We start from the raw sequence: 23837 nt of genomic DNA, 5'->3' as shown, positions 1-23837 counted from the left end.
TAGTCTGGAAAGCTTGCTACTTATTACCATCTTTTCAGTTAGCCATTAAAACATAACCACCACTAAGGACTCTCAATTTTTAAAAGGTTAGTAATGCTTCTTTTATTTCTTTATGGCATTTTCACCTTAGTAAGTTTTTTGGTTACTTGCAAAACACAACCAAAAATGCTTAAAATAATTTATAAAGATAAACCAGGTTTAAATAATATTGACCTTTTCTTATTGCACATTAATTTCTTAAAACCAAAAGCAATATTCGTAGGCGTATTAAAGTTACATGAGCACTGACATTTCAAATTTAAGGATTCTCTGGTATATGAAGAAAATTAGTAAATGAAAAATAAACCTTATTGTAGATACATTTATAAATGCTTTACATTTCACTTCCATCTTACCTTGGGGACAATGGTTAAGACTTTTATAACGAATGCTATCACATTACTAAACACAAAACCCATCCTAAACACATAGATGGACATGTTGTGTCTCCTGCCTTGTCTGGCCCTTATCTATGAGGAGAAAAGGGAACCTAATAGGAGGGACTGACTGTGTATCACAGATAACTTCTAAGCTATATCCATAGATGGAGCAGATGCATACACATTGGGGGGAGTGGGGAGAAGGGACGTAATGAGACCCAGGGAGTTGTGGTTGTGTTGTGGAAGACCTCATTTTCTAACAGAATATGGACACATAAACGTTGTTAGTAATCGACATCTCCCATAGCAGGTCATGCTGATTGATGGCAGAACAGGCAGGTAGTTGGCCATTAACTACCATATTTTTCGGACTATAAGTCTCACCGGACCATAAGACGCCCCCCAAATTTTGGGGTGGAAAATATGAATTTTTTTTTTTGATAAGATGGGGGTCCGTCTTATAGTCTGAATAGGTATCTTACCTGGAAGGGCCGTGTAGCGGGGGACTCAGGAGGCTAGGTCCTTCAGGAAGCCGGGCCTGGTGCTGGTGGCTTGCGCTGGTGGCCTGGGCGCCTGGTGGCCTGGCCGCCTGGTGCTGATGGCCTACACTGGGCGCCTGGTGGCCATGCGCTGGTGGCCTAGGGCTGGGCGCCTGGTGGTGGGGGGCTTGGGTGCCTGGGTGAGTGGTGGCTGGCGCTGGGGGCTTGGTGCCTGGGTGAGTCGTGGCTGGCTCTGGGGGCTTTGGGGCCTGGGTGAGTGGTGGCTGGCTCTGGGGTCTTGGGGCCTGGGTGAGTGGTGGCTGGCTCTGGGGGCTTGCGGCCTGGGTGAGTGGGGGCTGGGGGCTTGGGGCCTGGGTGAGTGGTGGCTGGGGGCCTGGTACCGGGGCCTGTGTCTTGCTGTGAGTAGCGTGGCAGAGTGGCGTGAGCGGCTTCCAGTGCGCGCGGCCATCTCTCTGAAGCTGAGATCTACAGGAAAATGGCCGCCGGCGTAGCAGAGGGCATGCGCCGGCTCCGGCGGCCATTTTCCTGTAGATCAGCTTTAGAAAGATGGCCGCGCGCACTGGAAGCCGCTCACAGCAAGAAACCGGCTCCCAGGCAGATGCCGCTTCTGCCGCCTGCTGTCGCCGCCGCTACCTGCTGCTGCTGTCGTCGCCGCCGCCGATTCCACTCCACCACCACTGGTAAGTTACTTTCTGACCATAAGACGCACCCCCCAGTTTCCTCCCAAATTTGGGGGAAAAAAGTACGGTACCTATAGGTTCTTAGTCCAATAGGAGAAAAACCCTAAGCCCCGGATAACCCCTTTACCCCCGAGGGTGGTTTGCATGTTAATCACAGGGCCAATTTTTACAAATCTGACCACTGTCACTTTGAGGTAATACCTCTGGAATGCTTCAACGGATCCCACTGATTCTGAGATTGTTTTTTCATGACACATTGTACTTCATGATAGTGGTAAAATTTCTTCATATCACTTGCGTTTATTTGTGAAAAAATTGGAAACTTGCGAAAATTTAGCAATTTTCAAAATTTTTAATTTTTATGCCCTTAAATTAGAGAGCTATATCTCACAAAATAGTTAATAAATAACATTTCCCACACGTCTACTTTACATCAGCACAATTTTTAAACCAAAATTTTATTTTATTAGGGAGCTATAAGGGTTAAAAGTTGACCAGCGATTTCACCTTTTTCCAACAAAATTTACAAAACACGGCAGGGCTCAGAAGGGAAGGAGCGCCATTTTACTTTTTGAGTGTAAAATTTGCTTGAATAATTAGTGGACGCCATGTTGCGTTTGGAGAGCCCCTGATATGCCTAAACAGTGGAAACCCCCCACAAGTGACCCCATTTTGGAAACTAGACCCCTCAGGGAACTTATCTAGATGTGTGGTGAGCACCTTGAACCCCCAGGTGCTTCACAGAAGTTTAGAACATGGAGCCGTGAAAATAAAAAAATCTAACTTTTTCCACAAAAATGATCTTTTAGCCCCAAATTTTTTATTTTCACAAGGGTAAGAGGAGAAAATGGAACCTAAAAACTGTTGTTCAATTTCTCCTGAGTACGTCAGGGTTCAGAAGGGAAGGAGCACTGTGTGACTTTTTGAACGCAAAATTGGCTGGAAGAGCGAACGCCATGTCGCATTTCGGGAGCCCCTGATGTGCCTAAATAGTGGAAACCCCCCACAATTGACTCCATTTTGGAAACTAGACCCCTCAAGGATTTTTTCATGGAGTATAGTGTACATTCTGAACCCAGAGGTACTACGGAATTTGATAACATTAGGTCATCATATTGAATAAGTTGTTATTAGTCTTGAGTGCAAGTGCTCACTACTTGAGTTTGCATCGGGTACTCAGGTATGCACCATGTATCACGGGTGCTTGAGTGACATGTTCGTGTCCCCACCCCGCATGTTTTTTTTTGGGTGTCTAACAACCGTGAAACATGCGGGGTGAGGACTCGAACATGTCACTCGAGCACCCTTGATACTTGGGCTCAACAGTGATCGCCATATCGTCATCATTTTTTTTCTTCTTTACTTCTGAAAAAATCCCAACCCTTACCCCTAGCCCAACCCTATCCCTACCCCACCCTAGCCCAACCCTATCCCTACCCCACCCTAGCCCAACCCTAACCCTAGCCCCAACCCTAATACAATCCCAACCCTAATATAATCCCAACCCTAACCCTAGCCAAAATCTAACCCTAGCCCAACCCTAACCCCAACCCTAATACAACCCTAACCCTAGAGTTTATTTTTTTACGCCGTTCCTCGTGTGGTGTAAGTGATTAGACGACTTTATTCTTCGGTTCGGTGCAATTACAGCGATACCAGATTCATATCGGGTTTTTAAGATTGACAGCATTTTTTTTGCATCGCCATATTTTGAGAGCTATAATTTTTCCATATTTTGGCTGACAGAGTCATGTGATGGCTTGTGTTTTGCGGAACAAGTTGACGTTTTTATTGGTACCATTTTCGAGCAAGTGACAGTTTTTGATCGCTTTCTATTCCGATTTTTGGGAGGGAGAATAAACAAAAACCAGCAATTCCGGAATTGTTTTTTTGGTATTTTTTTATGCCGTTCCGTGTGTGGAAAAATTGATAAGGCAGCTTTATTCTTCGGGTCAGTACGTTTACAGCAGTACCGCATTTATATAGTTTTTTTATGTTTTCGCGCTTTTACACAATAAAAACTATTTTCTAGAGAAAATAATTTTTTTTCATTGCTTTATTCTGAGAGCTATAACTTTTTTATTTTTCAGATGATGGAGCTGTATGTCGGCTTGTTTTTTGCGGGGCAAGATGTTTTCAGCGGTACCATTTTTATTTACATTTGTCTTTTTGATCGCGTGTTATTCCATTTTTTGTTTGGCAGTATGATGATAAAGCATTGTTTTTGCTTTGTTTTTTATTTTATTTTTTTACAGTGTTCACTAAAGGGGTTAACTAGTGGGACAGTTTTATAGGTCAGGTCGTTCCGGACGCGGCGATACCAAATATGTATACGTTTATTGTTTTTTTGTTTTTTTTTCATAATAAATATTATGGGTACAATATATTTTTTGGGGATTATTTTTTTCATTTTTTTTTTTTTAGATTTTTATTTTTATTTATTTTTTTCACTTTTCTACCCTTTTTTTACTTTTACACATTGTCTCACTATGGGAATTTTACTTTTTGCAGCCTGATCGGCTGTATAGCATAGAGAGCAGCAGCTCCCCATGCCATGCAGCCTGTCAGCGCTGCATACAGGGGAGCACTGCGCATGACCAAAGTAATTTCCTGCCTCCTGGTGAGCCAGATGTTGTCATAGCGACATCGGGTCGTCATGACGACATCCGGAAGCCGCCGCAGACATCGCTGGAGGCTGGAGAGGAGGTGAGTATCGCGCTTACCTCCCCCCTTGCCCCCGCAATGCTGCGATTCAGTTTGATCGCAGCATTGCGTTTGTTAATGTGCTGGGAGCGGTGCGGGACTGCTCCCTGCACATTGTCACAGCTGACACCCGGTGCTATCAACTGACACCCGGCGGCGAGCGCCCCACACCGCTTGTGTGTCGGCACGATCGCATTATGCGTAATAGTACGTAGCTAGTCCATAAGTCCCAGGGCACAGCTACGTACTATTACTGACTTGGTCGGAAAGGGGTTAACTGATACATTAAGAGTCAATAGATAAAAAAGTACCAACATTCCATTTGCTTCAGATAAATAAAAGTGATTAGCAAAAACTCTTGCAACTAGGCTGCAACTGATATGACATGACACTTGAGAAAAAAAATCGGTCTGTTTCTCTCTTTTCTTAGTATTTGACATCAGTATTTGTAAGCCCCAACCAGGAGTGGGTGATAAATACAGAAGTGGTGACTTTTCCTCTGATTGTTTCACTCCTGATTTTGGCTTACAAATACTGATGTAAAATACTGACCAAAAATTGAACGTGTGAACATGGCTTTATACTCACATGGATGTGTAAATCTAGCCTGAGGCTGGATTATCTCTTGTGTGTTCCACGGTTCATACTTAGAGTGTAATGTCTGGACTTTCTGTGGTCTCCTAATCAGAACTTCATAGCCTCATACAAGTGCTTCTCACTAAATTAGAATATCATCAAAAAGTTAATTTATTTCAGTTCTTCAATACAAAAAGTGAAACTTTTACATTATATAGAGTCATTACAAACAGAGTGATCTATTTTAAGTGTTTATTTCTGTTAATGTTGATGATTATGGCTTATAGCCAATGAAAACACAAAAGTCATTATCTCAGTAAATTAGAATAATTAAAAAACACCTGTAAAGGCTTCCGATGCATTTAAAAAGTTCCCTTAGTCTGTTTTGGTAGGCTCCACAATCATGGGGAAGACTGCTGACTTGACAGATGTCCAGAAGGCAGTCATTGACACACTCCACAAGGAGGGTAAGCCACAAAAGGTCATTGCTAAAGAAGCTGGCTGTTCACAGAGTGCTGTATCCAAGCATATTAATTGAAAGTTGAGTGGAAGGGAAAAGTGTGGTTAAAAAAGGTGCACAAGCTACCGGGATAACTGCCGCCTTGAAAGGATTGTTCAGAAAAGCTATTCAAAAAATTTGGGGGAGATTCACAAGGAGTGGACTGCTGCTGGAGTCATTGCTTCAAGAGCCACCACACACAGATGTGTCCAGGACATGGGCTACAAGTGTCACATTCCTTGTGTGAAGCCACTCATGACCAATAGACAACGCCATAAGAGTCTTACCTGGGCCAAGGAGAAATAGACCTGGACTGGCCAACATTTCGGATTTTAAAAACATTTTTCAAGCTGGTGTTATAAAGTATTCTAATTTAATGAGATATTGACTTTTGTGTTTTCATTAGCTGTAATCCATAATCATCAACATTAACAGAAATAAACACTTGAAATAGATCACTCTGTCTGTAATGACTATATAACATATGAGTTTCACTTTTTGTATCGAAGAGCTGAAATAAATAAACTTTTTGATGATATTCTAATTTAGTGAGAAGCACCTGTATATGCCTAAGAGCCTTGTCACATTTGGGTGAGGAGACCCATGGTCAGTCAGTGCACACAGATATGTGAATCTGGCCTTAGATGTAGATGAAGCACTACCCATGATATAACCTAAAGGATCCCGGTCCTCTGTGACTTTGAAGGGACGATTGTTAATTTCTACTAGACATTCTTCAAACCTAACTTTAGTCTTCTGTGTAAAGCTGAGGCTGGGCTTAGGTTTTGTAAATACGTTTTCCAAGAATGATTTACAGACGAGAAGACTATAGTACGCCGAAACAACAATTGCATAGAAATATTACCCTCTGGTTCTTATTTCACAGGCTTCGGTGCTGAGCTTTTGGGAAAAAAGCTGAAATAATAGAGCAAACTTGACACATTTGTGCAGAATATTTCAAAATGAAAAAAAAACAATCTATATACTACTCAGAGTTCTCTTTGAAAGCTGGCGTTCAGCGTAAAAGTCTTATTTTCATAGAGTGAATCTATTTCATACTTCATCTGAAGTATTCAAGACATTCTAGCTGGCTGTTTAGGAATTTTATATTTGATTTATAAGCCATCATTACAATGGAAGAAAATTCACTTTCAGCAGCCCATGCATTGCTTACATAACAAAAGCAGCATTCAATTCTCAGTTCTGTTTTCCGCTATCATAAGTCTTCACTTTAGAAATAATTGATGAGGTAGAGATAGGCTGCCATTCCTTCAAAGCTCGGATATTACAGAGTATATCTGTATTATTGTGCTGTGGCTTCATCTCCTCTATTTTACACGTATATAAGCACTTCTTAGCATATCGACGCACAAGGTGCAAGAAGTTCCTGCTGTTTTACTATTGTAGTATTGTAGTTTACAGCTATTAACATCCCTTGTGTATTTTTTCTTTCTTTTTGTAGGATGAAGATCAGTTTCCTTTTCATATGCCTACTTGTCCTCACAATCACAAGAGATTGTATTTGTGGTAAGTAACAATCAAAAAATGAGTTTTAAGATGTTATTGCATACTATCCTTAAAGAGTAACTTCTATTTTCATTTTTATTTTATAGCTCAATAATACACATGAAAATAAGAAACTTTGTAATGTATCTTATCAGAAAAAAATGCTTTCTTTCTTCTCCTGGATTCATCATTCACTTTCAATTCATGGATAGAAATCTGTAAAATCTATTTTCAGTGAAGGCAGATTTTCACATTATTGAGATAGGAGATGACAGTTGATGCTTTTAAAATTCCATGGAATAGGGAGAGAGATTTGGAGACTACTGCAAGTTCCATAGAACTTTATGAGCACCAACTGTCATCTCCTATCTTATCAGTGAACACAGATTTTCCCACTAAAGACAGATTTTACCCCTAAATTGAGAATTTTGAGAATGAAAGAGCAGTCCATAAAGAATCAGATTTGTCTAAAAATATATTACAAATTTTCTTATTTTCACGTATATTATTGACTTATGAAAAAATAAAATAAAATGACTGTTACTCTCAATTTATAAAATGCTATAAAATGTTTTGTTGTGTCACATAAAACTCTAAAGCTCTGCTTTATCATTTGCATTTTTTTTAATCATTTATGAGCTGTTAACCTGTTAAATGCCGCTGTCGATCTCTGACAGCAGCATTTATAGTGCGTAGCTAGGAGAGTGTGCCATTCGAAGTGCCCATCGGCATCCCCTGCGCCATGATAATGCAGTGGCGATGGGCTGCCATGATAGCTGGGGATCTAGTTAAGATCCCCCCCCGTACCTTTCATGATGGCACTCCGCTTGTAGCTGGGTTTCATAGGAGACCATCATTTTTATTATATACTACATATTTATTTATTTTTTTTATTTTAGCACCATTAATTCCACAGCGCTTTACAGACATTATGGTCACTGTCCCCACTGGGGCTCACAATCTACATTCCCTATCAGAATGTCTTTGGAATGTGGGAAGAAACCGGCGAACCCAGAGGAAACCCACACAAACATGGGGAGAACATACAAACTCCTTGCAGATGTTGAACCCAGGACCCCAGCGCTGCAAGGCCGCTGTGCTAACCACTGAGCCACCGTGCTGCCCTGTATATAGTATAAACGATTAAATGATTACAGGGTCAACTCCTATGAGGGCACTACAAAATGCAATAAAATAATAAGCCTGTTTGGCATCGCCATTTTCATAAAAGTGATTTATCAAAAGCTAAAATTAATTAACCCAATTGGTAAATGGAATAATGAGAAAAAATCAAACCGCTAGAATGACAGTTTTTCGATCGCTGCAACATCACATCATATTTCTCAGTCATTTTTACTGCACAGTGAACGCCGTAAAAACAGAACACCTAAAACATTTGCGTTATTGCTTTTTTGTGCAATTTTACTGCTCTTAGATTTTTTTTCTCTGTTTTCCAGTACATTGAATGGTAAATTTAATGGTGTCATTCAAGATTACAATTCAGCCTTGAAAACAAGCCCCCATATGCCTATGGGGAAGGAAAAATAATAATAAAAAAATAAAGTTATGGCTCTTTAAAGAACACAAAAAAAACCCAGAAAACTCGCCTGGTCGGGAGAGGGTTAAAGGCCATGTTCACCGTTGCAACATGTTTTTTATTCCAATGCATCTAAAGCTAAATTTTAATTGAAACCACTTTGCAAGTAACATTAAAGTCCAGCAATACCTTTACATGGCCAGTCCATTCCTCCATTACTGAGGTGTAATCAGTGTTTGAATTAGCATACAAATGAGTCTGTAGATCTGAAGCCTCTGTCACTCCACCTCTATTCCCCGCCCAGCTCCGCCTCTCCTGCTTGACTGACCAGTTCTTTGCCAGCAGTCACACAGCATAGAGGCTGTCAGTCATGCAGGAGAAATGGCACTGGGTGAGGAATAGAGCTGGAGTGACAGATGCTTAAGATCTACAGCCTCATTTGCATATTAATCCAAACACTAATTTCTCATAACGGAAGAACCGACTGGCCATGGAAAGGTATTGCTGGACCCTAAGAGAGATTCATGTGCGTATAAATAGTTTGAGGGGGGTAAAATCCTGCTGACAGATGACAACCTTTAAATTGCTGTAACTTTCATTTTTCTCTTTTTTTAACTCTTGAAGGATTTATGCATTATTGGGAAGATCATTCAGATGTACAGTATGTTTAGACGCTGCTTTCCCTAGTTACAGCTGCTGATTTTCAACAGGGGAATTACCAAAACCGGGTGCAGTCAGCTGATTTGCAGCTTCAATGTAAAAAAAAGGTTGTCTTGCTTTAGTATCACAAAGCCATCTACCATTTAGAATGCCTTTAGGCAAGTAATTTGGTCATCAATTCCACTGCTATTATTCATATTACATACATGCTATTTTGTACCTTTTTGCAGCATGTACCTTGTCTGTAATACACTTCTGGGTACATAGAGGAGATAAGATTTAGCAACTGGTAATGCTCTGAAGAATTAAGTGCACTTTATTGAAATATATAACATTAAGATCATGTTCACATGCTGATGATTCTCATGAAATCCCTGTTTCATCAGAATCATCAGGCGGTCCCAATCGACAGTATTTTCTTCCCACATTACAAAAACCTACTTAGATTAATTGGCTTCCCCTTAAATTGGCTTTACATTAGCAGAATTAGATTAGAGGCCACTTGAAAATAGGAGTGATGTGCATCTATTGCCTGTACAACTTTGTGAAATATTTTGGTCCTATAATTGGAAAATAATTATTCTAATCAATTGGTCTAACTGTAGCGCTGTTAAAGAGACCCTCAAGACTTACGGTATTTGCATCAGTACAGTGTATGTGCGGCAGTTACTTGATAATTATCGTTTTGTCCCCGGTGGTTTAATAATCTGTATATTTATAATCACGTTGCTAATGTTGTATTAGAAATTCGTTCTCTATGAACGGACTTACTGGTGAACCAATGATAGCTTTGTATTTTACACAGTTGCTAATCTGAGGAGGCAGAGATGCAAGAGGATGGAAAGAGCAGCAGCCTGAACCAATGATAAGATGGGACATGTGTCTCAAGACTACCTCCGTAGCTTAGGTGTCGTCACAGATCACAGCTCAGCAAGTCATCTATTTAGAGCACTGCATGATTGCCGTTACTCCCGAGTGTCAGAAACTATGTAGTTGTCTGTGCCATCCTGTTTCTCTAACGCTCATGCATTTCTATTGGAGTTACATAATCAGCTTAATGCATCTGTATTTGGGTGTAACCACGCCCTTAGTCATAGAGATGACCACCGGTAATGCGAGAGGCATTGGTGATTAAGCAACACAAGTAACATTTTAATGGAGGAATCAATAAAGAAGAATCCGTTTTAAATTTGCTAATGGACATGCCAGCTTTGTTTTTTTTTTTTCCCTTTTGTCTGATATAAAAATTAGTGCTAAATTGAAAAGCTCATATCTCTGTAATGATACGGCAGATTTGAACAAATCAAAAATTGAATTACTCAGGGGAGAAGTAGGAATAAAATAAGAGCAAAAGCTGGCCACCTTTGACCTGGTGACATGTGCCTTTTAAGTCTAGAGTCTTATGGCATCTCGTTTCGTACTGATGTCTAGGGACTAAGGATCTTTCATTACATTTTTCATGGTGAGCTGGATATGACGCGCCCCCTGGGCCATATTCTTTAGGGGAATACCCGGAGCCGGATCAGATGGGGGTTGTAGTCTCCGAGTGGCTGTGACCCGGTCCGTGCCCAGGGTGTCAAGCTCAGTGTGTGGCAGTCCTTACTGATGTTACTAAAGTTCTTTATGTCGACTACGCCACCCGTTGAATTGCGGTCACTACGGCCGCCGCTGCAGCAGGGTCCGCTGAGGCTGATGGTGTTGGTGCAGCTTAGGTAGTATAACCCCCAACGGGAGGGGTATAGCCTCAGGGGGGTCAGGTGCAGAGGATGGTGGTTGTGGAAGTGCAGGGATGATGGTAATGAGAGTCAGAGTCGGGTTGTGCAGTTCAGGGTTCTTTACTTACTGCAGATGTTCCGGTCACTCCGGCCTTGAGTGACCACCCGAGCCGTGCTGCGTCCACCAGGTCCTGGACTCGGCCAACCCCCAAGTAGTTCTGGAGCGTGGTTCTGAGCTCCCGTTCTGTCCTGTCCTCGTCTCTGGCCTTCCCCACCAGGGATCCACCTAAGTCCGGCTCCCTCGGGCCTCTTGTTGGCGAACCCTTGCCTCTGGGTTCCCTGACCCTATGCGTGGTCTGCCTTCTGGGTGGATATGGTGGGTGGCCGTGGCAGATGCTGCCCACGGCCTCCGGTCTCTGGCTGAGGTATGCTGTAGCCCCCACCAGTTTGGGATCCGGTACCCTGTTGCCAACTCTTCACCCTGTGATTATATTTGGGCTCTCAGAGTTCCTTCTTTCTTCCCCTCTGGGTCTTTCTTGCTCTCCTCTCTCACTCTTGGGCTGGGGCTGCTCTGCTCTTCTGCTCTCTTCCTCTCCTCTGGCTTCTCTGCAAAGACTGGCTGACTGACTGACTGACTGACCCTGATCTTAGATGGTGCCCACCTTATATACTCCCTCTATGTGTGAGCTCAGGTGACCAGCACCCAATGAGCTCCTAACTTTACCCAGGCTGCTCCCCCTATCTGCCCCTACACTACTGGGATGTACCACCCCCCTCCCACTCCAGCCAAGGACAGACTCGGTCGTACCTGCACATTATTAAGTGGGAGTACCATTGGTCTGTCCTCCGGAAATGGGATGTGTGTAGTGCATGCAGCTAACTGAGCTCAGTTCCACACTCCATCCTTACCCGGGAGTGGAATATCACACCTCTGGGTTGAGGTGCAATACCCCTGTAGCAGCCGAATCCTCAGGGTGCTACATTCCCCCCTGGTAAATCACAGCACGTCCTCGGGCTGTAAGATATAAACAACATCCAAAACATACAATTTTTTTTCATAAACATAAACATATAAAACATATAAAACATCATATATATCAGCATAAACTTTTCATATAAACTTTTCATAAAAACATTCTTGTCTTCTGGTACCTCCGGTCACGGTGCAACTTGTGACCGGGTAAAGTGCGACAGTCTCTTGAAGAAACACGGTTTCCTATAAAACCGGTAGGGGGCGCTTTAGGAAGCGCAACTATATACAAAGGAGATATGGCCGCTCTCAGTCCTCGGCCAGGTATTAGGAAAGGGATGACCGCTCTCAGTCCTCGGTCAGTGGGGAAATGGGACACACTGGAACAGTTCACACTTGTCCCAACGGGGACCATATTTAAATTAGCAGCATGGCATATACCCTAACGGGTAACTTTATACAGTCTCTTCACTACCGTACTTCAACGACGGCGTCCTCCTGCTCCTTCTTTAGATTCTTCAGACCCGTCTGGGTCCTCTTGCTCCTCCTCACACCGCAGCTCCTCCTCCGTCAGGCGATGCACATGGAGGGCGTAGGGTCCTTTGGCACACTTGTGCCGGGTGAAGGTGACCTCGTCCCCTAAATACAGGTCACGACCTCTGTGTCCCTCCGGCAGATGGCTTTCTACGTCTCTGCGGGTCACAAAGACGTCGCCGGGGGTATGATGGTCTCTAATAAAGCCCCATCCGTGCTGCATGTTGAATTTTATCACAGTCCCGGTGGAAGGGGGACCATGAGCTGCACGGGGATTCCTCCTGGTCCGGCTATTCTGCTCCGCGCTCCTTATCTGCGCTTGCTGTTCCCGGACCCGCCTCTCTCTCCGCTCCCTCTCGAAGACCTCGAGCTGCTGCCGGCAGCACTCTGCACGCTCCGCTGCGGCTGCCCGAGTCTCCTGAGTGAACCCCATGAGGTCTTCTCCGGTGGGATCCCACTCAAACTGGGTCTCTTCTAGCGGGGGCGAGGTCCTCCTTGCGGGCTTCGGAACCGGAATCAGGGGTTCATCTAGGGGTCTCTCTTTCCGGAGTCGGGGATGGTGAAACTCCGGTGGCCATATAAAGGGCTGCCCATCCGGGCACGTATGCTGGGCAAATAGATTTTCACCCAGGTGCGGCACTCTAGATGTTGAGGGCGCGTTGATGGTAGTGGCGCCCGGGTCGACCAGGCCTTGCGACCAGGCTTGGGGCACCCTAAAGGCAAAGGGCACCGTAAGAACGGCGGCGCCCGTGGTTACTCGGCCCTGCGGCCAGGCCGGTGGCTCCGCGGAGGTAGGGGGCGCTGTTGGAATGGCGGCGCCCGGGTGTACTAGGCCTTGCGACCAGGCCGATGGTATTTCCTGCTTTGCCACGCTCGAGGTCGAGGCGTGTGACGTCACAGGGGTCGCGGCCGCGGTTTCCGGTTGAGGCCTAGTCGGCGGCGGTGACGATGCAGCGACGGGCACGGCAGGGGGAATTTCGGGCTCTGCGACGGGGAGCTGGGGCAGGCACGCGGTTTCCCGGCTCGGGGTAGAGACGTCCCCTTTACCTGCCTCCGTCCGTTCAGCTCCCTTCTCGGCGCCGTCTCCTGCCTTCATTCCTCCTGCGCCATCCTCAGAGGCGGTCTGTCTCCTCGTCTCAGGTGGCGTGCTCCGCTGACGGGTTCCCTTCTGCTGGGCCATCTCTCGGCTCCACTCCGCCAACGTCTCCCGCTGCACCCGGGCCATCCTCCGTGCGAGGCCCTCCAGCGCGGTCTGTGCACACTCCCGGTCTCGGGGGAGCTGTGCTAGGATCTCCAGCAGGCCTTCTGGAGTGGCGACCTGCAACAGGCTCCTGACCACTGGGTCGGTGCTGCCTGACTCTCCCTCCATCTCCGGGTAGGCTCTCTCTGGACTCTCCTCCAGACGTCTTGTCTCCGGGTGCGCTCTCTCCAGACTGCTCCAGGCGACACCCATCTTTGTTCTCTTCTTCTGTCTCCGCCCACATCGAGGGTGGTCCCGGGGCAACTTGGTGCTTGTCAGTTCCAGGGGCAGTTCTCTCACGCTGATGGACACTTCCAGCATCACAGTCTCTGTTGGTGGGCGCGGTTTCCGCTTTTGGCGCCATTCTTCGACCTGGCCCACGATGGGAGGTGGCCTCTTGCCACCCTCTGGCACGCCCATAATGGCGTCCGCTCCCCCAAGGCGGGAAATCTTCAGAAATGGCGGGAATCGTCTCCCAGTGGCGGGAAACTCCATGGATGGCGGGAAAAAGCTGCAAATGGCGGACAACCGGCGGGAAACGACCTGTGATGGGGCCCGATGGCGGGGACCCTCCGGAACCGGCAGGAGACTTCTTTTTAAGGTAACGGTGAACTTTTCTTCAGGCACGCAGTACCCGGTTGTTGCGGGCACGTTATCCTGCCGACTACGCCAAAGTTGACGCGCCCCCTGGGCCATATTCTTTAGGGGAATACCCGGAGCCGGATCAGATGGGGGTTGTAGTCTCCGAGTGGCTGTGACCCGGTCCGTGCCCAGGGTGTCAAGCTCAGTGCGTGGCAGTCCTTACTGATGTTACTAAAGTTCTTTATGTCGACTACGCCACCCGTTGAATTGCGGTCACTACGGCCGCCGCTGCAGCAGGGTCCGCTGAGGCTGATGGTGTTGGTGCAGCTTAGGTAGTATAACCCCCAACGGGAGGGGTATAGCCTCAGGGGGGTCAGGTGCAGAGGATGGTGGTTGTGGAAGTGCAGGGATGATGGTAATGAGAGTCAGAGTCGGGTTGTGCAGTTCAGGGTTCTTTACTTACTGCAGATGTTCCGGTCACTCCGGCCTTGAGTGACCACCCGAGCCGTGCTGCGTCCACCAGGTCCTGGACTCGGCCAACCCCCAAGTAGTTCTGGAGCGTGGTTCTGAGCTCCCGTTCTGTCCTGTCCTCGTCTCTGGCCTTCCCCACCAGGGATCCACCTAAGTCCGGCTCCCTCGGGCCTCTTGTTGGCGAACCCTTGCCTCTGGGTTCCCTGACCCTATGCGTGGTCTGCCTTCTGGGTGGATATGGTGGGTGGCCGTGGCAGATGCTGCCCACGGCCTCCGGTCTCTGGCTGAGGTATGCTGTAGCCCCCACCAGTTTGGGATCCGGTACCCTGTTGCCAACTCTTCACCCTGTGATTATATTTGGGCTCTCAGAGTTCCTTCTTTCTTCCCCTCTGGGTCTTTCTTGCTCTCCTCTCTCACTCTTGGGCTGGGGCTGCTCTGCTCTTCTGCTCTCTTCCTCTCCTCTGGCTTCTCTGCAAAGACTGGCTGACTGACTGACTGACTGACCCTGATCTTAGATGGTGCCCACCTTATATACTCCCTCTATGTGTGAGCTCAGGTGACCAGCACCCAATGAGCTCCTAACTTTACCCAGGCTGCTCCCCCTATCTGCCCCTACACTACTGGGATGTACCACCCCCCTCCCACTCCAGCCAAGGACAGACTCGGTCGTACCTGCACATTATTAAGTGGGAGTACCATTGGTCTGTCCTCCGGAAATGGGATGTGTGTAGTGCATGCAGCTAACTGAGCTCAGTTCCACACTCCATCCTTACCCGGGAGTGGAATATCACACCTCTGGGTTGAGGTGCAATACCCCTGTAGCAGCCGAATCCTCAGGGTGCTACAGATACACAGTGTAATAGTGGCTGCAGAGTGGAACAAACCATTTTTGTGTTTATTTAACTTTGTTTAAGGATAGGCTATCAACATCTGGTCAGTGGTGGGGTGACACCCGGTACCCCTACTGATCAGCTGTTACCAGCGCCGTATGGTTCCCGAACAAAGCAGCTCTGTCCAGTGTCAGACTTGGGTGCCAAGGGCCCACCAGTAACCAACTCCAGGGCTCCATGCCCTACATACATTATGCTCAATCACAAATTTATAGAACAATGAACTGGGTAGATTGGCAATTGAATAAGATGCCGCCTTTGTCTGTACATAGTTATATATGTATATTGTGCCAAGTACTGCTCATATAAGAGGATGGTTGCCCACTCTTATATATGGGCCCACCGGAGGATTCTCCTGTTCTCCTGTGGGCCAGTCCAAGCCTGGCTCCGTCATTTTCAGAGTGGCTGCGACCGGGTAGTACAAGTCCACCGCTTATTCAAATGAATAGGGGGTGAATCTGTAGTACCTGTCCACAATCACTATAGTTTTGATAAAGCTGCTGTATTCCGACTGCATCTGAGAACTTCCGCCGGTGCTGGTAACAGCTGATCAGTGCTCTCCCACCGATCAAATATTGATGGTCTATCCTAAGGATAGGCCACCAATAAATAAATAAAAAAAAAAAAAAAAAGTAGTGACCAATCTCTTTAATCGAAATACTCAATGGAGCAGCAGGAATAAAATAAGAGCAAAAAATGGACACTATTGACATGCTGATAAGTCCTCTTAAAGCACTCAAGTACCCGCACTTTAGCACATAGTAAGAAATGTTTTGTACTGGTCATCATCATCCCTGCACCAAGATTGCATCAGACCCAAGACTTGAGCACCCTATTATGTTCCACGTGCCTTTAAAACTGAATTACTTGAAACAGTGTTAACGTTTGCACCATAAATAATTAATTATGTCTTAGTTTTATGAACCATTCTTACTTTGTCATTGCACTTTTTGTGCTGCTCCGAAGTGAGATTTGTCATCCCTTAGCTACTACTGCAGTACAAATTCTGCTCATTAACTCTCAGCCTACTGGAAAGTAATGCTCTCCTTTACTGCAGTACAAATGAATTCAGCAGCTAATTGGCTAATATGGTGCATTTGGTACATTGTGCACAAAAGGAACCTGCTTGCATAGGGATTCTAGAAGGTAATGTGCCAGATCATTGACAACAGATGGTCAAGCACCAGGTGATTGCTGGAAATTAGGTCAAGGTGCTGGCACATTGCTGTCTAGGTGCTTATGATTGCTGAGAAATGTTTAAGTTATTGGATGTGCAGCATGGCATAAATAGTAACTAGCAGTGCAATTTTAATAGTGCAGACTGAATGCAGTTCTCTCTGTAATTTGCTAAATGACTTAACTCTATGTATACAGCACCATTAGATACACTCCATGGACAAAATGATAGGGAACACGTGTCTTAGCCATTGAATTCAGGTTTTTCTTTCCGTTCCATTGACACAGATGTAAAAAAACAGGCACTTAGCAATGCTGTCTGCCCTTCTAAACATTTGTGAAAGAATGGGTTGTTCTAAACAGCTTGCTGAATTCAAGCGTGGTCCTTTTAAGGACATCACAGATTGTAACAAGCCAGTGTGTGAAATTTCTTCTGTCCTAGATAATCCATGAACAAATGTAAGTGGTGCTATTAAAAAGTGGAACAATTTAGAAACCCCAGCAACAGCCATAAAGTTGCAGACACAAGTTACAGAGCGGGGTGCAGAGGCTCATAGTGCATAGAAGTTACCAACACTCTGCATCCTCTATGTATCTGCAGAATTAAAAGCCTCCTCTCTAATTAACCCCCAGCACAAAAGCTGTGTGTTGGGAGCTTCATAGCATGGGTTTTTATGGTTGAGCATATGTATGGAAGCCTTACATCAACAAGCACAATGTCAAATGTTGTATAGAGTGATGAAAACCATGCCATAACTTTTTGGAGCAGGGGAAACATGTTCAGTGGAGTATTGTCACTTTTCTTGGTATGGCAGTTTAATGGACGAGTCTGGTCTTGGTAGATGCCAAAGGAAGGTCAGCTACCTGACTGCAGGCACTGTCGTCCAACATCAGCGTCTTGAAGACCAATGCTCTTCTGGTTGATTGGTCCAAAATTCCCTTAGATACCCGTCCACATCTTGTAGAAAGTTTTCCCCGAAGAGTGGAAGCTGTTATGCATATGGATTTAGATTTCATAAAAGGTCGGGTTGGTGCTAATGTCCTATATTTTTGTCCCCATTGTGTATATGCAATTTTTGTTCATTTATTAAGGCATACCTACTCATAATAGCAATTTTCTCTTTACACATTTGCTCTTTTATGAAGAATTTTTTGATGCAATAAATTTCTAAAAATTCACTGAAACTTTATATTGTAATCACATGTGAATGGTTGATAATACACTAAGGGATCGATTCACTAAGATACTCACTAGAGTATGATGTGCCAGATTTAGTAAGAGACGCTCGGTATTTAATGAATTTGGCACATTTTTTCAGTGGCATGCACCTCGCCAGAAGTGCTACACCAGGAGTTGCATTTCTGGCTTAAAAAACATAGGAACTTTTGCTGAATTTGACGAACTTCACCCTTTTTATTGGAATTGCTTCAGACTGGCGTAAAAAAAAGTGCCAAAATGGGCAACATTTTTGCACAGCTCCGCTTTGATAAGTCGCAACGTTTTTACGCAAAGTGTTTTATGCCACTTCGATGAATTGCCCCCTGTATGTTGTTGCTTTGTGGAAATGTTATTTTAAACTTATATTTGAAAATTTTCTGAGATTCGGTACATTAGTTCATCAGTTATTCTATAGAGATATGAATTGTATAATAAAATAGTATTCTGTACCAGTCGTTGCGTGTGGATTTATATTCAGCTTTTACTATAATCGTACTTATGCCTTCTTAAATGATCGGTCTTTATCGGTGTCTGGCTATGTAATCATTTAAAAATGCTCTTAAGCTTCATTGTATTCTCATTTATATTATTACCTGCTTGGTCTGTGAATAGCGGGCTCTTCTATGTCAGCATTTATGTCTCAGGTCTATACATGACCTTTTGACTAGAATCTGTGAAATAGCATATAAAGTCATCATGACCTGACAGCTTCAACAGTTGTATTGTAAGAAGATGCTGACAAAAAAACAAGATGGCTTTACTCTTGGGAATGGTTGCATGATACAGGGTAGATTAACATAGGTAATCAATATTGTAATTAAATGTTAGTGAGGGCTGTCCCATAGTCAATTCTTTTCTGGTGGCCTTTTTAGGAGCTGCACTGTAGTGACAGTCCATTATTTCATCAGTCCACTTTCATTCTATTGCTCTGATGTTACTAACTTAGCCCAGCTGCAACTAAGCTACATCTGTGAAGGATTTAATTTTTCTACAAAAATTAGGACTTTTTTTGTAACAGAGACATGATAATTTACATGATGTACCTTAATTTTTTGGCGCTGAACACTAAAATGACATCGAAAATGTGAGATCGGTTCTTGTTTTGAAGTTAGAGGGAAAAATGTAAAAAAAAAAAATGCTTAAAATATGGGAAATTGCAGTTTTTTGGTATTTAAACAACTCTTCTAGTAGTTGACACAATTTTTGTAACTGTGGTATGTTTGGAAATCAAATTACTTCTCTCCCTGTATATGTGACAAGTTGTATTTTTTAGTTAACACCTGCATATACTATAAAAGTAGTACAGGTGCTTGTCACTAAATTAGAATATCGTCAAAAAGTTAATTTATTTCAGTTCTTCAATACAAAAAGTGTCATTACAAACCGAGTGATCTATTTCAAGTGTTTAACAAAAATAATGTTGATGATTATAGCTTACAGCCAATGAAAACACAAAAAGCATTGTGAAGACCCGGGGTCTTCCGATAACAGGCAATAGACAGATAAAACAGTCCCAGCAAATACCTGAGATGGTACAACATTACAGTCTCACCCTTCCGCTCCGCCCTCCTGGGATAGAACAGCTGTGACTTTGGGACATCCAGGGCCAACTACCTCACAGAGAGAAGGTAGCGGCAAGCTCGGGTAGCTAGTAGTCCATCGAGGTACAAGATCAGGAGAACTGAGAGTCCCACCCTGGCTTCTCCAAAAGTTTCCATGGGGCCAGATGACCGGTTGGTCCAATCTGGCTTCTCCAAATGTCTCCATGGGTTTCAGGCAACCATAGGGTCCCACCTGGCAACCCCAAACAACATATCCATGGGGCCAGATAACTTCATCATCCCAGCCTGGTCTCCCTTAATGTATCCATGGGCTCTCTGATGGTCAGTGGAGCAGATCCGTATTTTTCCAGTCAGGGCCATACCCTTAGGCCGAAATTATGTAGAATCCAAATCTGTGTCTCTTTTGGTAAAGCCATACTACCAAGCTGATGGTGTGAAGAGAGTCTGATCTTTGATTCTCCTTGTAAAGTCTCTTTCAATCTCTGTTTCAAGTCTCTTACCAGCAGGATAGAAAAACCCTTTCTATATTTACATATAAAGGACATCAGTCACAGTCACAGGTCAGAGGTAAAGGTGCAGGGCTCACTCAGGTCTCATTGTTTGAGCTAATCAATTTACATAGTTGGTAAACAATGGGCTCTTTAAATCAACATTCAGCTGGCTTTTAGTACAATATATAATTACCATATTAGCAAACATTATTGTTTCCAAACCCAAGAGGAGATAACAATCAGGGTTATACAAATACTGGTCTGTCCTTCTTGAAATACACATACATTTACAAGGCAGCACAAAGAGAATAGTGTATTTCTCTAATCGTCTGGCGTATTAAGATTATAAGCTGTATCGTCACAGTCATTATCTCAGTAAATTAGGATACTTTATAAAAACAGCTTGAAAAATGTTTTTAAAATCCGAAATGTTGGCATACTGAAATGTATGTTCAGTAAATGCACTCAATACTTGGTCAGCGTTCATTTTGCATCAATTACTGCATCAATGCCGCATGGCATGGAGGCGATCAGCCTGTGGCACTGCCGAGGTGTCATGGAAGCCCAAGTTGCTTTGATAGCAGCCTTCAGCTCGTCTGCATTGTTGGGTCTGGTGTCTCTCATCTTCCTCTTGACAATACCCCATAGATTCACTGTGCTTGATTTGCTGGTCAATCAAGCACAGTGATACTGTTGTTTTTAAACCAGGTATTGATACTTTTGGCAGTGTGGACAGGTGTCAAGTCCTGCTGGAGAATGAAATTTCCATCTCCAAAAACCTTGTCGGCAGAGGGAAGCATGAAATGCTGTAAAATGACCTGGTAGACGGCTGCGCTGACTTTGACTTTGGTCTTGATAAAACACAGTGGACCTACACCAGCAGATGACATGGCTCCCCAATCCATCATTGATTGTGGAAACTTCACACTAGACCTCAAGCAGCTTGGATTGTGTGCCTCTCCACTCTTCCTCTATACTCTTGGACCTTGATTTCCAAATGAAATGCAAAATTTACTTTCCTCTGACAACAACACCTTGGACCACTGAGCAACAGTCCAGGTCTTTTTCTCCTTGGCCAAGGTAAGACGCTTCTTGCGTTGTCTATTGGTCATGAGTGGCTTGACACAAGGAATGCGACACTTTTGTAGCCCATGTCCTGGATTCCTCTGTGTGTGGTGGCTCTTGAAGCAATGACTCCAGCAGCAGTCCACTCCTTGTGAATCTCCCCCAAATTTTTGAATGGCCTTTTCTTAACAATCCTTTCAAGGCTGCGGTTAGCCCGGTTCCTTGGGCACCTTTTTCTACCACACTTTTTCCTTCCACTCAACTTTCAATTAATATGCTTGGATACAGCACTCTTTGAACAGCCAGATTCTTTAGCAATGACCTTTTGTGGCTTACCCTCCTTGTGAAGAGTGTCAGTGACAGCCTTCTGGACATCTGTCAAGTCATCAGTCTTCCCCATGATTGTGGAGCCTACTAAAACAGACTAAGGGACCTTTTTAAGCGCATCGGAAGCCTTTACAGGTATTTTTTGTTAATTATTCTAATTTATTGAGATATTGACTTTTGTGTTTTCATTGGCTGTAAGCCATAATCATCAACATTTACAGAAATAAACACTTGAAATAGATCACTGTTTGTAATGACTCTATATAATATGAGTTTCACTTTTTGTATTGAAGAACTGACATAAATTAGCTTTTTGATGATATTCTAATTTAGTGAGAAGCACTTGTATATATCTGCTGAAGTTTTATGTTATGATCTGACGAAGAGTGATTGACACAGATCTTTTTGTTCTTGTTGATAATTCTGTCTGACATACAAGTTATAAAATAAAGACAAAGCAATTTTGCCAGAATTCTTGCGTAAATTGCTTTGAAAAGTCACAATTGTTTTGGGCAATTCAGAGTTGCGCAAAATATTTTGACTTTTGGTATTATTTTTCATGCCAGTTTCTCCCAGCTCTGCCAAAATGGATGGAGGTGGTGCGGGACAAGGGCTCTGCTGTGGCGTGACACCATTTAATTCATGACTCGTGCGGCTTTTAATGAATCGGAAACGTCTGACTCCAACATTCCCCTTCGTCAACACCAGCGAGAAAATTGCCAATCTTGATGAATTGGGGCCAAAGTTTTTATTCTTCAGATACAACCACGTCCCTTCTTTTTTTAATACATACTATCCTACATCTCTAGGTGACCACAGATGTAGCTGCTGACTGTGAGTGCTGTTTTTGTGCTTTGGAGTGTTGAAACCATAGAATCACCTTGCAGAATATCTGAAAGTCACTTACTTTCATTGCAGACAACAATGTTTTGTGCAATTTGATTTGAGAAGTATGGAAGGCAATCAAAATTGTGTGATAGATTATTCCGAAATGTCAGAGACAAAGGCCCTGATTCATCAAAGTGATTGTGCCAGGATTCTTAGAAAATTCACAAAATATTTGCAACTTTCATTGTTTTCACACCAGTTTTGGCTCATTTTGGCAGACCCGGAGCAAGGAAAAGGGCACGATGAGGCGTGACGCCCACTTGTCAAATATATGATGAACGGCCACGTGCCTTACTTCATAAATGTTACTTTATTCTCCTACTGAAATAAGACTTGTTGTGAGGTTCACGGAGGTGGACGCCAAGTGGCTTATGCCACTTAATGAGTCAGGATCATCTGACTTCAGAATGCCCCCCTCATCAAGACCAGCATGAACAACACTGGTCTTGATGAATCGGGGCTAAAATTTCTCATTAGATTATGAATGAACATCTAACGACACGTGGGAAAATGGGCTTCTAAATGTCCCTGAAACTGCACATCCTCTATTCTCATTTACATGTCTTTCTCACAAATTGTGGTGCACCAAGTGATGAACATGGGGAGCGTTTTCATTAGAATATCACAGTCATTGAGAACCGTTACAAGGGTAAAGGAGGCCCTGCAACTGCTGGATGATCAGAAAAGACGATGCTGAAAAAGGATGCAAGAAACAAACAAAAAAATAGACGTATTTGAGGCATTTGTTTCCATTTTCTTACAAAAAAATCTCATTAAACTCAGCTTTCTTTCCATTTTCCCTCTAACTTCCAAGCAAGATCCAATCTCGCACTTTTACTGTCATTTTCATTATTATCATTCAAAAGTTATGTAAGATTAGTTATTCATGTGTCTGTCACAAAAACCAGTGTGGAATAGTGTTTTTAAGCTATGTTCACACATCATGATTTTTTCAGCGGTTTTTAATCAGTTTTTTTATGATAATTTTCAGCTGCGTTTCACAGTACCAGCAAAGTCTATAAGATTCCAGAAATCTCATGCACACCTCATGTTTCTTTTTCTTTCAGAATTTTGTGCTTTGCGTGTTTTTTTGCAAAATAGGTCATGTCACTTCTTTTAGCGTTTTTCACCCATTGGAAGTAATGGGTGGTGAAAAAAACGCTGAAAAAACGCACCAAAAACGCAGGTGTCAAGTTTTCAGCGTTTTTTGTGCCTAAACCGGAATGAGATTTTTTTTTTTTCACTGAACTTTATGTACATGTAATGGAGACAAAAGGACAGTGAAAAAAATGCACCAAAAAAGTAGCAACAAAAATCCTGAACAATTTCCTGGCAAGAGATCAGGTTTTGTTGCAGAAAATGAACGCGGAAAAAAACATGATGTGTGAACATAGCCTTATTCATTCTCTTGAGCCATAAACTGGAGCTTAAGGGCGCATTCACACACTGAGTATTTGGATAGTTTTTTACCTCAGTATTTGTAAGACAAAACCAGGAGTGGGTGATAAATACAGAAGTGGTGACGTGTTTATATTATACGTTTCCTCTGATTGTTCCACTCCTGATTTTAGCTACAAATACTGAGGTAAAATACTGACCAAATACGGAACGTGTGAACGTGGTCTAG

At 43.7% G+C, this 23837-nt stretch overlaps 1 protein-coding gene across 3 annotated transcripts in view; it reads left to right on the top strand.

The window, feature by feature from the left end:
• Positions 1 to 23837, top strand: part of IL1RAP (interleukin 1 receptor accessory protein) — a 288771-nt gene that overhangs the window by 158582 nt on the left and 106352 nt on the right. For all 3 annotated transcript variants that reach the window (XM_073675162.1, XM_073675163.1, XM_073675165.1), the window contains one exon: positions 6840 to 6904. In XM_073675162.1, the coding sequence (XP_073531263.1) occupies positions 6840 to 6904 (65 nt within the window). The remainder of the gene's footprint in view (positions 1 to 6839; positions 6905 to 23837) is intronic.

This window comes from Phyllobates terribilis, unplaced genomic scaffold, assembly GCF_046119375.1.
Source record: "Phyllobates terribilis strain yellow unplaced genomic scaffold, ASM4611937v1 Scaffold_3__8_contigs__length_932513732, whole genome shotgun sequence".
NCBI classification, from domain to species: Eukaryota; Metazoa; Chordata; class Amphibia; order Anura; family Dendrobatidae; genus Phyllobates; species Phyllobates terribilis.
Note: the sequence above shows the minus strand (reverse complement) of the source record. Positions and strands in the feature narration are given on the sequence as shown.